Source organism: Protopterus annectens, chromosome 5.part1, assembly GCF_019279795.1.
Source record: "Protopterus annectens isolate FY-2018-M chromosome 5.part1, PAN1.0, whole genome shotgun sequence".
Taxonomy (NCBI): Eukaryota; Metazoa; Chordata; order Ceratodontiformes; family Protopteridae; genus Protopterus; species Protopterus annectens.
This window is the reverse complement of record NC_056736.1, coordinates 678,474,291-678,491,939: the sequence shown is the minus strand read 5'-3', so window position 1 is coordinate 678,491,939 and position 17,649 is coordinate 678,474,291. Positions and strand designations below refer to the sequence as shown.

The following is a 17,649-nucleotide window of genomic DNA, read 5'->3' as shown; positions in this document are numbered from 1 at the left end:
CTGGCTTCAACCTCCCCAGCATTTACAAGTAAATCATTCGAGTTCTACAGTGAGTAATACCTTGGTTAATAACACAGTTACTGTTAATGAGAATCTAAAAGTTTTGGATTATAAATCATTTAAATTAAAGAAATTACATTTGGAAATTTTATATTTTCGTGAATGTTTACAGCATCGCTTGGTCCAAAAGGGCTTAAGGTCCTGGTGTTATCCTACAGGACTGGTAACAGATTCACCCTTTCATCAAGAACTAGTCAAACTTTTTGACAAACAAGGGTTGGAACTGTTTGAGCTTTTTGTTAAACATTATCAGGAGATGGCTGATAATTTAATGACTGAGATTGATGTACTGGATACACGTAATGTAATGACTGAGATTGATGTACTGGATACACGTATTAAACGCAGTTTAGATTCTGAAAAGTATAAATTTGACTATAATTGCGTTTTTTCGAGCATCGATTGCCAAATGCTGAAATTATGGGCTATAAAGGTTACAAAACTTGCCCGTGAACTGAATGACTATCAAAGTGGAATGGCATATCCTAAACCACCCCCATCTCAGCAATTGAATGGTCGTACTATCTCAGGGGAAGCTTAATCAAGCTCAGAACGACACAACGTCAGAATCCCACCTCCCAATAGCACAGAAGGAAGTCTGGATAAATATGAGAACCAGCAGCGTAATGATGATGGTGGGGAGCTACAGGATGGGGCTCCCAATGACCTGTGATGAATGAAAGAATTAGAAATCGAAATTTAGTCCTCAGGGGGATTATAATCCCCCAAACAACCCAAATAATCGAAATTTTCGCAGGGGCCAAAATCGCAGCCAACAGAACTTTGGGAGGAACAATAACTTAGGGAGAAACAACAACAGGAGGAGGAACCATCATTGGTAACAACAGATGAGGTACTTGTTTTTAAGACTGCAGTAACTGAATTGACTACTGAATATAGGGTTCCAAATAGAAGGGGAAATGATTGGTCTCTGAATATTGTAAAAAAATTCAGACGGGGACTTTAACATCTTTAATTATTAAAGCTATGCCATAAACAGTACCTTAGTAGACTTTTATGTCCAAAGGTTTGACTTTTGTGCCAAGTAAAAATTTTGATTTGAGCAGGACTTTGACTTGAAACTGTACACTCATAAGTTGAACCTGAATCTGTTGTTTAATGGGAATAATTGTGAAATTTCCGAATTCAGGGTTCCATGTATTTTTAATCCACCACTGAACTCAGCATTGAATTTATTTGTGCGTATTTGTGAAATAGATTTAAGGAATATTGATCGTAACAAAAAGAGCAGAAAGAGGAATTGTATTAATGTTCAACCTGCTGAATGTGAAATGTTAGAAAATTAAAGAAAAAGTGGAGTGCAGGTTTCCAAACCTGATAAGGGTGCAGATTTGTGTTTATGAGCATTTTTGATTATAATGAGAGAATGCGTAATATGTTAAACACTGACATGGATATTTTGGTTTCCTTGAATGAATTGAACCAAGTGTATAGAAGAATTAACATTTACTTGAACTTGTTTATAGAGAATCGTATTCAACTTGATTTGCTGAATTATTTCTCTATGCCAGCCCCTTGGCTTCCAGTGATTTTTGGGATTCCGAAAGTTCACAAAGATTTGGTATATCCCCCTTTCCGGCCTATTGTGAATGGTAGGAATTCCATTGCGTACCCCCTAGCTAAGTTTGTAGATAAATTTTTGAAGAAGTATGTAGTTAAGGAACCTTATATTTGTAAAGACTCATGGCCCTTTTTGGAGAACATCAGTAGTTTGAATTTCAAACCTGATTTTAACTTTGCCACTGTAAATGTGATGGACCTTTATACTGTAATTCTGCAAGATTTAGGAATTGAATGGGTGAGCCTACTTTTAGCTAACAGGGGTGTTAGTAACACTAATGTTTCCCTTATACAGGAATTATTGGATATTATTTTGAGCAATAATTTCTTCTTGTTTGAGGGTAAATATTATTTGCAGAAAAAGGGTGTAGTGATGGGATCCCCAGTAGGAGCCAGTTTGGCTAACTTAGTTATGGCGTACTGGGAGAGTGAATTTGTATTTAATAATCTCTTTATTCAGCACATTTTTACTACACCAGATTTTTGGATGACATTTTTATTATTTTTAAGGGTTGACATGATTTATTTGTTGAATGTTTTGAATATTGTAATAGAACAACATAATTTGTAACATTCAGCCACACATTCAATACAGAAAGGATAGCATTTTCAGATGTGCACTTGTCAAAGCACAGACAGAATAGATGTTATAAGGCGAAGATCTTTAGAAAGAAGACATGTTCAAACTGCTTTTTGCACTTTACTAGTGCTCATGCTTGGTATTAGAAAAAATCTGTTGTGAAGGGACAGATTTTAAGAGCAGCCAGAATGTGCACTGCAAATGTTTTCGAAGAGAGGCTACCCGGCACCCATACTCGAAGAATTGGTGAATGAAGTTCAAATGAAAAGGAATGTAGGCTATTTCATAGTGAACTTGGGGGTGGACAATGTATGATGGAAAACGGGGGTACAGTGAGTGATGATATCCAACAAAGTGAAATAGTAAACTATCCCTTGACATTTATAACACCTTGTAATATTAATGCTGGGAACATTAAACAGGTATTGATTAAGAATTGGAATGTAATAGCATCAGTGGGGTCCTTAGTGAATAAACTAGGTGCTAACCATACATTTATTTTTAGAAGAGCTCAAAATCTGAAATGGTTATTAGAATTTAAAAATTTGGGACTGACCAGGCAACAAGGTATGTTTAAATGAGAGGCCTGTGCCTATTGTAAGCATATGGATCTGGGTTATACATACACGCTGAAAGGGAGAAAGTATACTTCTAAGGGCAAGTACAACTGTAATTCCAGTAGAGTGGTGTATTTAGCCCAGTCCTTGTCTTGTCCTAGTTTTTATATAGGCAAGAGTGACCTTAAATTAAGAGAGCATGTGTATGAACACGTATATAATATTAGAAAATGGAGGTTAGAAAGTGCTTTAGCTAAATGTGTGATCAGTCAGCCAGGCCACTCATTTTTATTCAGAGTGATAGATCAAGTTGAGTATGATGAAAGAGGAGGTTCTCACATACCATAAGACTTGAGCAGCACAAGTTAATTTGGCAGATTAGAACACATGCCTATAATCAACCAGGGTTAAATGATCTATGTTCTATAGTCTGCGTGCTGAAATTGAAGAGTTTGACTCATTGAATAGTTTATAATTTTATATTATTTGTGTATTTTGATTGCGTATGTTTTAAAAAATGAGGATGCCGAATGTTTTTTCAGAGGCAGGTGGTATTTTAAATGCTTTTTAAATTACTTTATATGCATTCAGAAATTTTTTCTCGGAAAAGTCATGTGGTCACCTTAAAAGTTTAAAATTGCTTGGTCATGTGACTTTTACCATTGATCATGTGATTTTGTATTTGGTATTTAAGTGTATCTGATATAGTTGTTCTTTTTGTCTGAAGAAGTTGAGTTATTAAACTTGACGAAAGCGCTAACATAGAAAAAACAGCTGGTTTCCAGTTTTTGCCTTTTTTTGTTTTATCAAGTGGTTTGGCAACATCAAAAGCTGCACATTGCACACAGACTGAGCATGAATCAAATTTACAGACTCAAAAAAGATGTTGAAAGTAATATACTTTCCCATTTACTTGATATTTAAACAAGCACATACTGTCAGTGTGTTTGACAGCAATTACAGCTTATCCATGGGAAAGTTCCAATTCACATCTGCGTTCCCACATTAAAGATATGTAACCTGAATGTTAGAAGACAGTTATGCTATAGGGAAAAATATATTTAATGGGGGAACACAGATGCAAATTGGAATGCTCTCGTACATGAGCTGTAATTGCTGTCAGTACTAGCTAAGCACATTTTAGAGAGAGGAGATGCGCACAAGTTTAAATCCCTTAGGACTAGAAATTAATGTTTTCAGAAAGCATACAAGCTGTTTTTCACATTTGGAAGAAGAATAGTGATAAGAAAAGAACAGACCCCAACCGTGTAAGTGGGAACACAGGCTGTAACATGTTCTTTAGCATGGATGACATTAATTTTAGATTAGGAAATGCCTGTGGGTGTAGCTGTCAATTTGGGACATCTGGTGCTCTGGAGGGTTAAACTTCATTTTTGAAGATGATCTAATTAACAAGGGATGAGGGTGTTCTGAAAATGTATATTGTTTTTTTGTTTGAGGGTTTTCATTAAAACAAAAAGTCATGCAAAATATGACATAGGTTCAAATGAAAATGAGAAGAAATAACTGCATAAAAGATCAGTATGGCAAACATGAGCATGTAAGACAAAAGTTGGAGATGACACATTAAAAACTATTATACATTAGGTGTGAACAATAACTTTTTGTCAATGGGTATGCTATCCGTATTAACTTGGAACATAAGTGGCCTTACAGGTATAGACAAAAAAGGAAACGGTAATGAATTAAGAAATGTGGAGTGCAAAGAGCAATGCTGCAGGAATTGCATTTGGAAAGAAATAAATGTGAATTTGACAAAGTATTTCAGGATTGATGTTCAGCAGAATATCAAGGACAAAGAAAAACAGCAGTAATAATACTGATTGTCAGTGAGATCTACCAGTTGCCCATCCCCCCCTGGACACATGCCATCTAGGAATGCTTCCCCCCTTCGCCCCACCCTATCTTCACTACTGGTATCTTACTAACCTTGCCTTGTTGATTTTCTAACATTGAGATGCTATACAAATTGACAATATGCCTCTAACCATCACATTTCTGCTGGAGGGAAATGTACATGACTGGTGATCTGGAGGAAACATTTGAGTTCTGGATGGTGTTTATTAAAAAAGAAACCAGTCTTGACATTTTACAGGTTGTTGATGAACAGTCATGATCACTAACTTGAAAAGTGTCAAAATGTTCTTGAAAGTACATTTTCAGCTTACATGCTCTCATTAAATGATTACAGTCTCTTATAGGTAGTTATTTATGTGTGTGTGTGTGTGTGTGTGGGGGGGGGGGTTGTCAAAGTACTGCATTGCCCAGGAAACCACCTAATTCCCTTGCTACAGGGCTAGCATGCAGTAATAGTTGAACCATCCACCCATCCAGGTTATTTGTTGCAGTGGAAAAATGGAATTGTTTTATATTTATTTTACATTTAGCAGTTCCTGTATCATACCAGCTGCATCCAGCAGATTCTGGAATTCCTTAACGTGTTTCTTCGATGTCTCAGAAGTGTTCCAAGTTTAGGTCAGTATTTCTTTAGCCTTGCTGAGAACAGCCTAGGTAGTGGTCCTGCTCTCCCTTCCCTGAGTCACAGGATGGTTTTCCTAAAGCTCTTTGAGGCTATCCCAAAGTAATTCTTTGTTGCTTGACCAAATTCCTTCACACTCAAGCCTTCATTTCTTCTGCTGTCTTCTTGGCCTGTTGGTACCTGTTGTTCAGATCCTGAGAACCACTGGGTAGTAGGGTACTCAACCATTACAAGCTCTGACCACCTTTAGGCCACAGCTTCTTGCCACTACTTCAGCTGCTGAATTATTGAACAGTCAGACTGCATGCCCCCATACTCCTGTGGAATGTGAGAGACACTGTTACAGAGATCGGTGTTGAAACCATCCCACATGGAAATATCTACTGGATGTTCTCAGGACACCTTTACTGCATATAAATCGGATGCTGTGTTTTTTTCCTGAAAACAAGTGGATTGTTCTATGCAGTTGGAAGGAATGTAGCTACCTCAATTGGAGAGGCTTAAAGTATCTTAGGGTGTTGTTGAGGGTAGAGGCAATAAGACGATTGGTCATTGGATGAGTGTAAATGTGGCAGTACTGCAGGCATTGTACTGGACTGCAGTGGAGAATTGGGAACAGGGTTCTAGAATGAGCCTGTCAATATTGGTATATTGGCACCAGTGCAAAGTTTGGTAATATGTTAAAAATAATTGCTAATAATAAGGAGGATTATTAGTCTGTATCTTAATCTGTGGTCATTTGGGTAGTGATTGAAAGGGTAGAGCGTGAAATAATGGAAACAAGCACTGGAAATTAGGTTCTTTCATAGGGCTGCTGGGATTACTCTCTAGGACAGCATGAGATGTTTGGCAGTTTGGGAGGATATTGAAGTAAATTCATTGCTTCTCACAGTTGAGAACAGCCAGTTGAAATGGTTTAAGCAGATGGTGGGGATGTCCTGTGGTACCTTCTATGGGAGGTGCACCAGGCACATCCCACTGAGAGAAGGTGCTGGGGCATGCTTAGGACACACTGGTGAAGTTGTATTTTCCCTCAGGACAGGGAATGCCTAGGCGTCTTCCAGGCTAAGCTAGAATTTTTTTTCAGAGGATAGGGTAATCTGTTCTGCCTGCTTAGATTGCTACAGCTGTGTTCTTCACCAGACAAGTGGTTTAGAAAATGGATGGATGTTTGTGTAACTTATATACATTAATTTTGTTTAGTATGAAAGTTTCATATTAGTAATTTAAGGAACTTCTTTTTCAAACTGTTGTGTAGCATTGCACTCTTCTGTTTCTAAACATTGTCTCACATTCATTTTTATAGTTGTGTTTTGGATCCAAGTTGCATGAATTCAGTATAATATGGGACCGTCATGTTGGTCCATAGACAGTTTGTTGAAAATATAAGCTCAAAATGTTACGTTTTGGGAGAGTTATAGGCACTTATTGAAAATAATGTTAAAAATAAATCTCTCTTGTGTTTTGTTAGCTTCCACTTTTAATACATTGACTGTTATTTTTGGTTGCAACTTTTTAACTGTGTGGAATTTTGGTATGAAATTTTTGTGGTAGCCATTTTAGAGACCCTTCTATCAAAATGTTGTGTGATATTGCAGTATTCCATTATTTGTAAATGTTATTTCACAGTCATCTCTTGAATCGTGTTTTGGATCTGAATTGTACAAATTTAGCACTATATTTCAGGTGATGGCTGCAGTAGTCCATGTGTGGTACAATTAAAATTTGAGCTTAAAATGTTAAAATTTTAGCAGAGTTATGGGAATTTGGAAAAATAATACTAAGTGTGTTCTATATGTTTTGTTGACTTTCTAGTAAAACTATCTTATAACTTCTGTGGTAAAGATTTTAAGAAAGCGTCTTTTGCGAGGAGACATGCTTGAATGGGTGTACCTTTGTTGAAGGTTGTGCATCAGGGCTGGTAACTCGGCACGTAAAAATTAACTACCAATCATTAGCGGACCGGAGTTCTGCTGTGGCGACCCCTAACCGGGAAAAGCCGAAAGACACAACAAGAAGATTTTAAGGAAGCTTTCTGGTTTTTTTTTTAAGGTCTGTCGAAGGTGACTTTTTTCCCCACTCCCACATGACGAAGTTGAACTGCTTACTATACCTGCACCCAATCAATCCATTCATTCCACAGTCATGGAAGCTGGAGATTCGCAGACAGCCAAAAGCTCTATGTCCCATCCTTTCTTGTAAAGGACACAGGAAACCCCATGAGCTCAATTGCTTGCAGCACGAATTAAGTGGTATGGAGCAGGCCAGCCTTGCTTGTCTAGCAAGGCAGTCTACCCTCTCCCTTGGAGGAGCATTCCACTTCCCCTTTAACTCTTTCAAGCTCCACTATAGCTGCCCCCCAAGGGTTTCTCTTGGCTCACATTCTGAATGCACATGGCAGTGAGGACTCGATCAACTTGTGCTTCACTGCATAGACATCTAGTGCTCCCACAAGGTGTCACCCATGCGGCAGGTCAGAGAGCACCCCCCCCCCAGAATGGGTGAGAAGGCATCGTCCACTAGCTCCCATCCTCCCCTGCCAGTTCTTGCAGGCACCTGAGCCGCAGTTTGAAGTCAGGTCACTTGCGGCATAGTCAAGCCTTTATCTCTGTGTACCACATAGTGGTTTTAATTTGACTCTTTTTCAATGCAGATCAGAGTTAGTGGTGAGAAAAGTAATTCCTGCCAATGAGGTTTTAAAGGTTGTGAGGGAGAAGGTATGTGTTACTAAATGTGAGGTCCAGGTGGCCTATACTACTTTGTTGTCATGCATGAAATATGTTTGAAACATAGGTAACTAGCACTCTGACTAGTCAGATTCCCGTGAATGTTTTATAAATATAGCCACATGTATGGGAGTAGATGAGTTGGTGGGCTTCATTTTTCATTGAAATGGGAATCATTGAGTCTGCTTAGTCGGTTCTCATTTTATTAAAATTTGCATGTGTGTGTGTCCACGTGTTGCACCTTATCCCAAATGTTTTGTGATGTTTGCATTAGTATATTTAGAGATGCATGGTGAGGAGGTTGTTGTGTAAGTTTCAGATTTTTAATTTTTTATTGGTTTGAGTTTGACTGATTAATTGTGTGGGACTGAGTTCCAGCGAAAGAGTGTTTGAATGTATAAAAGTCAGAAGTTTTCTGTTAATTTATGGTTGTAGTCAAGCAGTTCCTGGTTATGTAACTCATCATTTGTATATTGTGATCTCTGTGTATTACATTTTTATGCAGAAGTTTTAGAGAATTCATCACAATGATTGTTGCATAGTTTGCTTGTTATAGCTCTTAACTCTGTTCCTGAAGGTCTTTTTGTGATTGCTTGATATAACCCTGTGACATTGTGTTGTGCAGTCACTAACAACATGGCGATCTTTTATTTTATCTGAAAGGACTATGAATTAGTTGTGTACAAAACCAATCAGGTGATGATGAAGTATATAGTCCAGTTTACCACCGAAGGAGAACAAGCCAAGAACTTCCAGCCAGCTCTTAATTTGGAATCCGATCATCTAAGTGATACAGCTGATGAGGAAGGTAAGACAATTTTCCAAGTTATAATTCACAGATAAAGATAATTTTTCATTAGTTTGCTGCATGTGTTAACAGTGACTAAGTCTAACTGTATTTTTCTCTGTTGGACCAATATGTGTCCATTGTCGATATCACACAGCTTATAAACAAAGGGATTCTGTCCAGGTCTAGGGATATAATTGTCCACCTTTACTTAGCAGTCATTAGGCCAGTCACTGAGTTTAATATCCCCTTTGGCATGGAGTCTGTCCATACACATGCAACAAGTGGAACTCCCACAGACATACCTTACTAAAAGGATACAAGGCTTAAGCAATATCCTACGTGGACCAACTTAAAGCCACATCACTGTACTTGGTATCCTGCAGACTACTAAGAGCTTAATTGAGTCTGGCATACAAGGCATCCTATGACCCAGTACTGATGGATTTGCTGTATATCAGCAAGTAAAAAGGCATCCGAAATATTCGGCCTAGTTATGTAAACCTCTTCTACAACATCAACAGAACTGTTTGGTGGGACAAGTGTATCTTGCAGGGGGTACCTCTGCTCTGGAAAATGCTCCCCATCAACATAAAACAAAGCTTTTCCTTGCCCATATTCAATTGTAACTTGGATCTGTGTATGGGAAACAGAAAAATTAACACAGGACTAACTCCTTTGCTACTAATGGACAGAGGAAGCTCCTAAATGCTTTTTCCCAGGCATTGGTCCCCTCAAATTATCTGTGGTATGATCCCAGTTATTCTCACTAGGGTAATTTATAACTATCGACCATGGGATGGGTAACACCAGTCTATCACCAAATAAGATAGGTTAATTCAAGAAAGAAAAGAGAAATTGGCTAGACTTAAAATGGCCTGCAAATGGCAGCTAACCCAGTAGAACCAATGAATAAGTAATCCAGATCATAAATCCTTTAACAGACACTTATTTTGTCATAGTTAAACAACCTTGAAAGTTGTAATAATAAAATGACTAAATTTGCTGTTAATTTACCCCATAAGTCTCACCATTGTCATCCCCTTCATCAACTTAAGTAAATTGAACTGCCTAGTCTACTGTCTTTCAGTCAACTTACCACTGTTCATAACATAATCTATAAAACTAACTGTCATGCTTTTATTGATTTAGTCCAACAAAACTCTAATAATAGACACCTTAGATCATCTGACAAATGAATGCTTAAAGTAACCAAATCTAATAACTTCTAGGGAGACTCCCTTTACATATCTCTCAACCTGGAAACATCAAAGATCTGGACAAGGCCCATGAAAAATAGGTACAAATCTGTACGCTGATTAACATCACATTTGTATAGATAATTACGTAACCCTTCCCACTCCAGTGGAATTGTGGGATACCAACTTTCAAATGCAAACTGAAGAACAGACGACCAGAATATGGCACCAGAGTCCCCCTGCAGCCATTCCCCATTTACCATAAACACTAATGTGTGCATACTGCTTTACTTTTACAATGATTATTTGGATTTTATTTTTACATTTTGTAGCACAGTTCACAAACACTAATAGACATGCTAAACAAAGCTGCTAAACAAAGCAATACTGTCTCACAATGAAAATAGACTTGGCTTTAAAACTTCTCTGCCCTTCATTCCCACATTCATTGAAACCGCATTGAAACCCGCACCACATCCAAAGAAAATGCATCTGGCCAGTGGTGGATAAAGATTAGTTTTGGGCTGTTTTCATATCAGTGGCCCTTTGCACAAAAAACAAGAAACCTGCATGTGTTCTTTGATACACCTTCCAGACTTTATTAAATTATATTCATTGTATAATACAGCACACTTGTTAGACAGAGTGCATTTTAAATTTATTGTTTGAACATTTTTCCAGTAGGCAGTGAAATAAAATGTGTGAACCAATAATGACAAAACTGCCCAATTCAGAACATGTCCATCATAAAAGTTTACTTCCACACCCACACTATATATTCCACGACTGGTAAAATTTAATAGTGTAGACACAAAGATACATAAACGTTAAAAACAGATACGTTTTCGTCACCAGCTTCTTCAGATAGGCTAAACACACCACCACCTTAATTTAAATATCATTTCACTGGTAACCCCACCCAATGAAAGCTTACAGTGACTCACAGTCCCTAATTGATTAATTAAATACAAGTTACTGCAACCTTCAAGCTTCCCTGTCACAATCCCACTTGGCACTGATATAAAGTGCATAACAATTATAAATGAATTGATGTATATCAAATAAATATCAAATACATACATGTATAAACCATATAAATCCACTTATATATATAACAAATGTATACATTTATACCATTTGAGTTGTATACCTTACTTTAGTTAAATATACATAGTAAAAAACTTATAAATGAATAGCACCATCTAGTGGAAATCATAAAAACTTCTTTTTATATAAAAAACTTTTCTCTCTCTCAAACCTTTTATAAAACTTTTTATAAAAAAACATTTTATCAAATAAAAATTCTTTTACATTCCTTTGTAAGATATATTCAAACAGTTCAAGCCCTGTCTATAACTTAGCAGATCTAAGCTTTAATACAGGCATAATAGAGATCATATCATTTAAACCAGGTTTTTTACATGCTTCCAATACTACTTGCCAATATAGCTCTCTGTATTCAACCCTTGTTTCCCATGGTCCACCTCTCGGGTCAATAGCTATGGTCTCTAGAACAAAGAATCCAAATTCAGCTCCCTTACATACACAGGTATGCTTATATAGGGCATTATTTTCATGTCTCATTTTTATATCATAGAGGTGTTCATATGGCCTCTGTTTAAGCTCTCTGTCACTCTTCCCTGTGTAAAATGACTCACATATTTTACAAATCGCTAAATATATAATCCCTTTGGTGTTACAATTCACAAAAGAATTCAAATGTAACTTCTTGTTATGAGATTTTAAATATATCGAGGCTCCTGTTAACAAATGGGAACAGTAATTGCAACTACCACATTTAAATAAACCTTTTTTGCTATTCCTAGAGTGTCCTTCACTTCTTCCTATTTGAGTGCCCATCTCTAATAAATTCTTAATATATTTACCTTTTCGGTATGTGTACTTTATTTCTTTATCAAAAATATAATCCAAATCTGATATCGTGGCAAAATTCAACCATTCTTTTTCTATAACCTTTCTAACCAGACCAGCTTGTCCATCATATGTGAGTGTAATACCTGAACTGTAGTTATCTCTGTCATTATCTACTGCATAATTGAATGCATGAATAGTCTAATTTTCCAAGTATAGGGGCAAACCTGGTTTTTCTTTCCTCTATTACTTCAAGGCTGATTTGTGTCAGCAGGTCCTTTGGATAACCCCTGTCAAGAAATAATTTTATAATGTATCTAACTTCTTTAAATGTCTCATCTTCAGATGTCATCCTCCTTACCCACACCAGTTGTCCCTTTACAACACCTTTCTTCTGGTGTGGCGGGTGAGAACTGGTGTAGTGCAAGTAGGAATTGGAAAATGTCTCCTTATGGTGAATTTTAGATATAAAATTTCCACCAACTTTCTGTATATTGACATCTAAATAGTTAATTTGTTCTTTATTAAATTCATAAGTGAAACTTAAAAAAGAGGTTAAACCATTAATGTAATCAAAAAAATCTTTGAATTTATCTTCTGTACTAGTCCATGGGATACAAATATCATCCAGCAATCTCCCATAGTATTTCCAATGCTGGTGAAAATGAGAATTTAATACAAAATTCTCTTCCCAGTATGCCATAATTAAATTTGCATATGTGGGGGCGCAATGTGCACCCATGGCTACTCCAGTCATTTGTTTATAGTATTCACCTTCAAAAAAGATGTTGTTCCTTAAAATCGTGTCCATTAGTACAAGAATGGTTCTAAATTCATTGAAGTTGATACTTTTATAACCTACCAACATCTCTTCAAACCATTTCAGCCCCAATTCATGTGGTATACATGTAAAAAGATCAACCACATCCAAAGTTACAAAACTTAAATCTTCACTAAATTTTGAACTGTCTAGTCTCATCAAAAGATCCCATGAATCATTTAAAATGTTTTTATTACCTTTGACTAGGTCTTTAATCTTTTAATCCACATATTAAGCTAGCAGTGCAGTAACAGAACCCTCTGACGATACTATGGGTCTCAGAGAAGGGTTGTTTAAATTTTTGTGAACTTTGGGTATACCAAATATTGTTGGTACCCTAGGCTTTTCCACATATAAAAAATTATATGTATCCAAATTAATCAAACCTTCCAATAATAAATCATTTAGAATCACATACATTTTCTTATAAGCAATATTCACTTTGTTTATAGATACTCTATTGTATTTTTTGTATCACCTAAAAGTTCTTGCATTTTCCCTTCATATATGATATAATCCATTAACACAACCCCTCCCCCCTTATCAGGTTTCATTACCGTAAGATTTTTGTTCCCAATTACCAATGGCAGAATTTCTTTTTCCTTGGGTGTTATGTTTGTTTGTAGCCTCTGACATTTCAATACTTTCCTTATTTCAGTTTCTAGTAATTTATTTTTCCTTGGGTGTTATGTTTGGTTGTAGCCTCTGACATTTAAATAGTTTCCTTATTTCAGTTTCTAGTAATTTCTTTTTCCTCTGGTGTTATGTTTGGTTGTACCTCTGACATTTCAATACTTTCCTTATTTCAGTTTCTAGTCCTAGTTCAAAGTTCCGCAATTGAGGATGAATAGGTGGGTTAAACGCACTTCGTTTAAACAATTCACCCTGCTTATTAATAAACTTCTTTACTTTAAAAAACAACTCTAAATTTTTCCTCCTAATAAAACGTTTCAAGTTCACTAGTAATTTAAAAATATCTGCTCTTACCCTAGGTATGAAAGAAAAACCTTTAGAAAGCAGATCAAAAAATGGTTTAGTGACCAGTAAACTAGAGTAATTTAAAATATTAAACCCATTAAAAGAATATTTAAAACCTTCCTGATGTATACATTTAGTTAGTTCCAAGCTCCTTGTCGTGGTTGCCTTGTCTGTGTCTTCCACCCCCTCTCCCCTGAAGTTTTTTGGCCCATATTGGACAGGCTCTTTCTGCAACAATCTCTTGGATCTTCTTAGTGGGGGAAATTCTGTGGGGTCATTCAGCTCATAATTGTCACCATCTAATTCCATCCCCTTCCTATTGTATTCATTCTTATCATAGTCATATCTAATATATTGCTTGGGCTTTGGGTAGTGTGTGTTAGCTTTATATTCGTTCAAATCTCTTTCAGTTTTTTAGCCTTTCTGTTTTGTACCTCATTACATTTCATTTCTATCTTTTTCAACAGTTCATGATATTTAACCTTCTCAGTCTCAATAGTATACATTAAATCATTCACAATGTTAGTATTAGTACGCTCAATAATTGTATAGATATTTTCCATTTCATTTTCATTGTTTTTTATAATGGCTCTCATTATTTCACAACCACAGCATTCAAAGGCCTCTATTAGCTGTTTGTGGAAGTCCGTGCCTTCTTTTACATTATTTGGGTATTTGCATACCCTTAATCCTTTTGGCACTATATTTAGTTGCAAACAGTATTTTAAATATGCATTGTCCATCTCCCACATTTTGTATTTATATAGTAAATATTCTAAATCCAACAATTGTTTAGCATAAGTGCCTTTAGAATCTACAATGTCATTGTTCCTTTTAAATTTGAATTTTACATTTAAAATGTCATTTAAATTTTGTTTGGTACCTCATAACACCACTGAATGTTCTGCCATAAAACGCATTGTGTTGCTCTCCCTGTTACCACCAGTACTTGTAGATATAGTTTTTTCAACAGTATTTGCACCAAAAATACGGGGAAAACCATCCAAACTTCTCCTCCTTCCATTACTGGTGCCTGCGATGTCGCCATCTACAACCAGTTCATCTGTTGCCATTCCTTCCTTTGAAGCTGAACGTCCCTTTGCTTCCTGGTTGCCTGGAATGGCCAGCGTTGACGCCATCATCATTGATTGGCTGATGGGTGTCAAAAGCTCCACTACTTGCGTAATTTGACCAATGAGCTTACGAAGCTCACCAATTTCAGTTCCTCTGTTGATCCCTTCAAGCAGAGCACCTGATGAAGCATCCATTTCAAAATTAAACTAATAACCGAAAAACAGGAATGAAGTGCTAGGAAAACTAGTAACCAAGTAGTATGAAGCACAAAACACTCCACAGGATCCACGACTGGTAAAATTTAATAGTGTAGACACAAAGATACATAAACGTTAAAAACAGGTACGTTTTCGTCACCAACTTCAGATAAGCTAAACACACCACCACCTTCATTTAAATATCATTTCACTGGTAACCCCACCCAATCAAAGCTTACAATGACTCAATGACTCACAGTTCCTAATTGATTAATTAAATACAAGTTACTGCAACCTTCAAACTTCCCTGTCACAATCCCACTTGGTACTGATATAAAGTGCATAACAATTATAAATGAATTGATGTATATCAAATAAATATCAAATATATAAACCATATAAATCCACTTATATAGAACAAATTTATACATTTATGCCATTTGAGTTGTATACCTTACTTTAGTTAAATATACATAGTAAAAAACTTATAAATGAATAGCACCATCTAGTGGCAATCATAAAAACTTTTCTCTCTCTAAAACCTTTTATAAAACTTTTTATAAAAAAAAAATTATCAAATAAAAATTCTTTTACATTCCTTTGTAAGATATATTCAAACAGTTCATGCCCTATCTATAACTTAGCAGATCTAAGCTTTAATACAGGCATAATAGAGATCATATAATTTAAACCAGGTAGAGAGAGAAATGTTTTTATATAAAAAGAAGGGCCTCATCCCTTTATGCCATGTAACCAGCATTTTTTTCTTAACTCATTATAGTAGTTTGGTATTTACCCTGAACCTTCCAGTGCTTGGCAGTGTTACTTTTCAAATGGATTGTAGTGGTGTAATCCTGTGTACGTACATGTTCATATAGCCAGTCATTTTCTAAACCACTTGGCACAGAGAGGGTTGTAGCAGTAACAAGATGAGCTGGATAAATCAGACTTCTCAGTCCTCAGCAACTGTTTTCACTTGCTGTGGGATCCCCATATGATCACTTCTCTGCAAGCTGGTTAATGCGATTAGAGCACAGATGACACAGTCAGGGACAGAATCAAGGGGTTACCAGGAAAGTGAAGGGTAGTTGTAATGCAGGCACTGCTGTGTGCCAGACAGGGAGCGGAACATCTCATTATCCAAAGTGGGCAGAGAAAACAGATGAATTTGAAGTATCTGGCTCTTAAATAATTCAAACAACCGATATTAGCTGTAGTCAGAAAAAGAAAAAAAAAAACATCTCAGTTTTATTCTTGGGAGGGGAATCTTCCCTTCAAATGTCCACTGGACAAATGACCACACTATATCACATGGTCTGCATTTGAAGAATGGGCTGAAAAGTTAAGGGTTACATGAAAACTCAAAAAGGACAGTGTGGAGAGGTATGTAAAAAGGGATAAAAGTGTTACCAAGGCTGAAAGAAATGAGAAACCAGACTGAGTCACCAATGGAAAAGGAAAAGAGATGTAGAGATTGGAAAGGCAAGGAGTCAAGGAGAGGATGATTATAGGTATTAGTTGGAAGCTAGAAACAGGGCTTAGAAATGCATCAAGATTGCAAAGCGGAAAAAAGACACCTTACCAGATGTTAGAAAAGGGACGTGTCCTTTCTGGGTACATTAAGAGAAAGAAAGAAGATGATGATGGTGGTGAACTTTTCTTGGAAGAGCAAAATTGTAAGGAGCCTGGGGAGCAGGTGAAAATTCTAAATGACTGTTAACCAGTGAAACAAACTGATTGGGTACTGCTTGAGATGGGGTTGCAGAAGGATAACACAAAAGACAGATGGGATCCTGCCGGGGTCCTGTAAAGCTACTGTGGATTTGTTACAACCAGGGACAGAACTGTTGAGCAGGTCCATTAGGGAGTGGGCAGGCACACAGAACTGGAAACAGGTTCATGTGGTGTCTGTCTACAAAAGGCATAGCAAGGAGCAATGCAGAAAATGAAGGCCAATGAGTTTGACTTCATTAATTAATAAAATGATGGAAGCCGTCCTTAGGTTGGGATAGAGTAGGATTGTGTCAACTAGCCCCATTGGCACTGCGGTATAAAGCCCTACTGTGACTTAGGCAACACAGGTTTACTTAGTGTCATGCATACCTACTTTAACTGGTTTGGGGAGAGTGAACTGATTAGACCTTGCCTACCTACTTCTGTTAAGAGGAGGGCTGTGGATTTACTTTGAATTTGCTAATTGGGGATGACCTGATGAAGTTGGCAAGCCATTATTGGAAATCCTGTTGGAGATGTGACTCAGAACGGTGGCTAGGCTAGGCATGCTTTGGTAAGCCCTAGTGTATGCAGTTATACTTTGGTGTACTGTTTTGCTGTGTGTGTGTGTGCCTGGTCAGTTTGAGTAAGTTAAATGTGCTTATTTATCCACCTTACAACTCTACAGATGAGAAACAAGAAAAGATACCACACAGCAATGTTCCCATTGTTTTTTGCTGTGCTGTGAACAGCTGACCAAAAATGACAAGAATAAGCAAATGAACCCATTGTTAGTGTCCATTAAACAGTTGCCTAGTCATATCCTTGAATCGGTGTATGCAAAAAGATGATATAAATCTATTGTAGGAGGTACAAAAGTACCTCACGAAGAGGATCCTAGGCCTTAAACACACGTCCTTCATAGACAGACTCAAAAAAACTCCAGCTGTCCTCTGTTTCATTTCGTCTACTAAGGCAATCTCTGCTTGACTTACAAAGCCATGT

General features: G+C 36.9%; 1 protein-coding gene across 7 annotated transcripts in view; it reads left to right on the top strand.

Moving 5' to 3' along the window:
• Window positions 1–17,649, top strand: part of PARP4 (poly(ADP-ribose) polymerase family member 4) — a 2,883,551-nt gene that overhangs the window by 843,295 nt on the left and 2,022,607 nt on the right. For all 7 annotated transcript variants that reach the window (XM_044073295.1, XM_044073293.1, XM_044073297.1 and 4 more), the window contains one exon: window positions 8,668–8,812. In XM_044073295.1, the coding sequence (XP_043929230.1) occupies window positions 8,668–8,812 (145 nt within the window). The remainder of the gene's footprint in view (window positions 1–8,667; window positions 8,813–17,649) is intronic.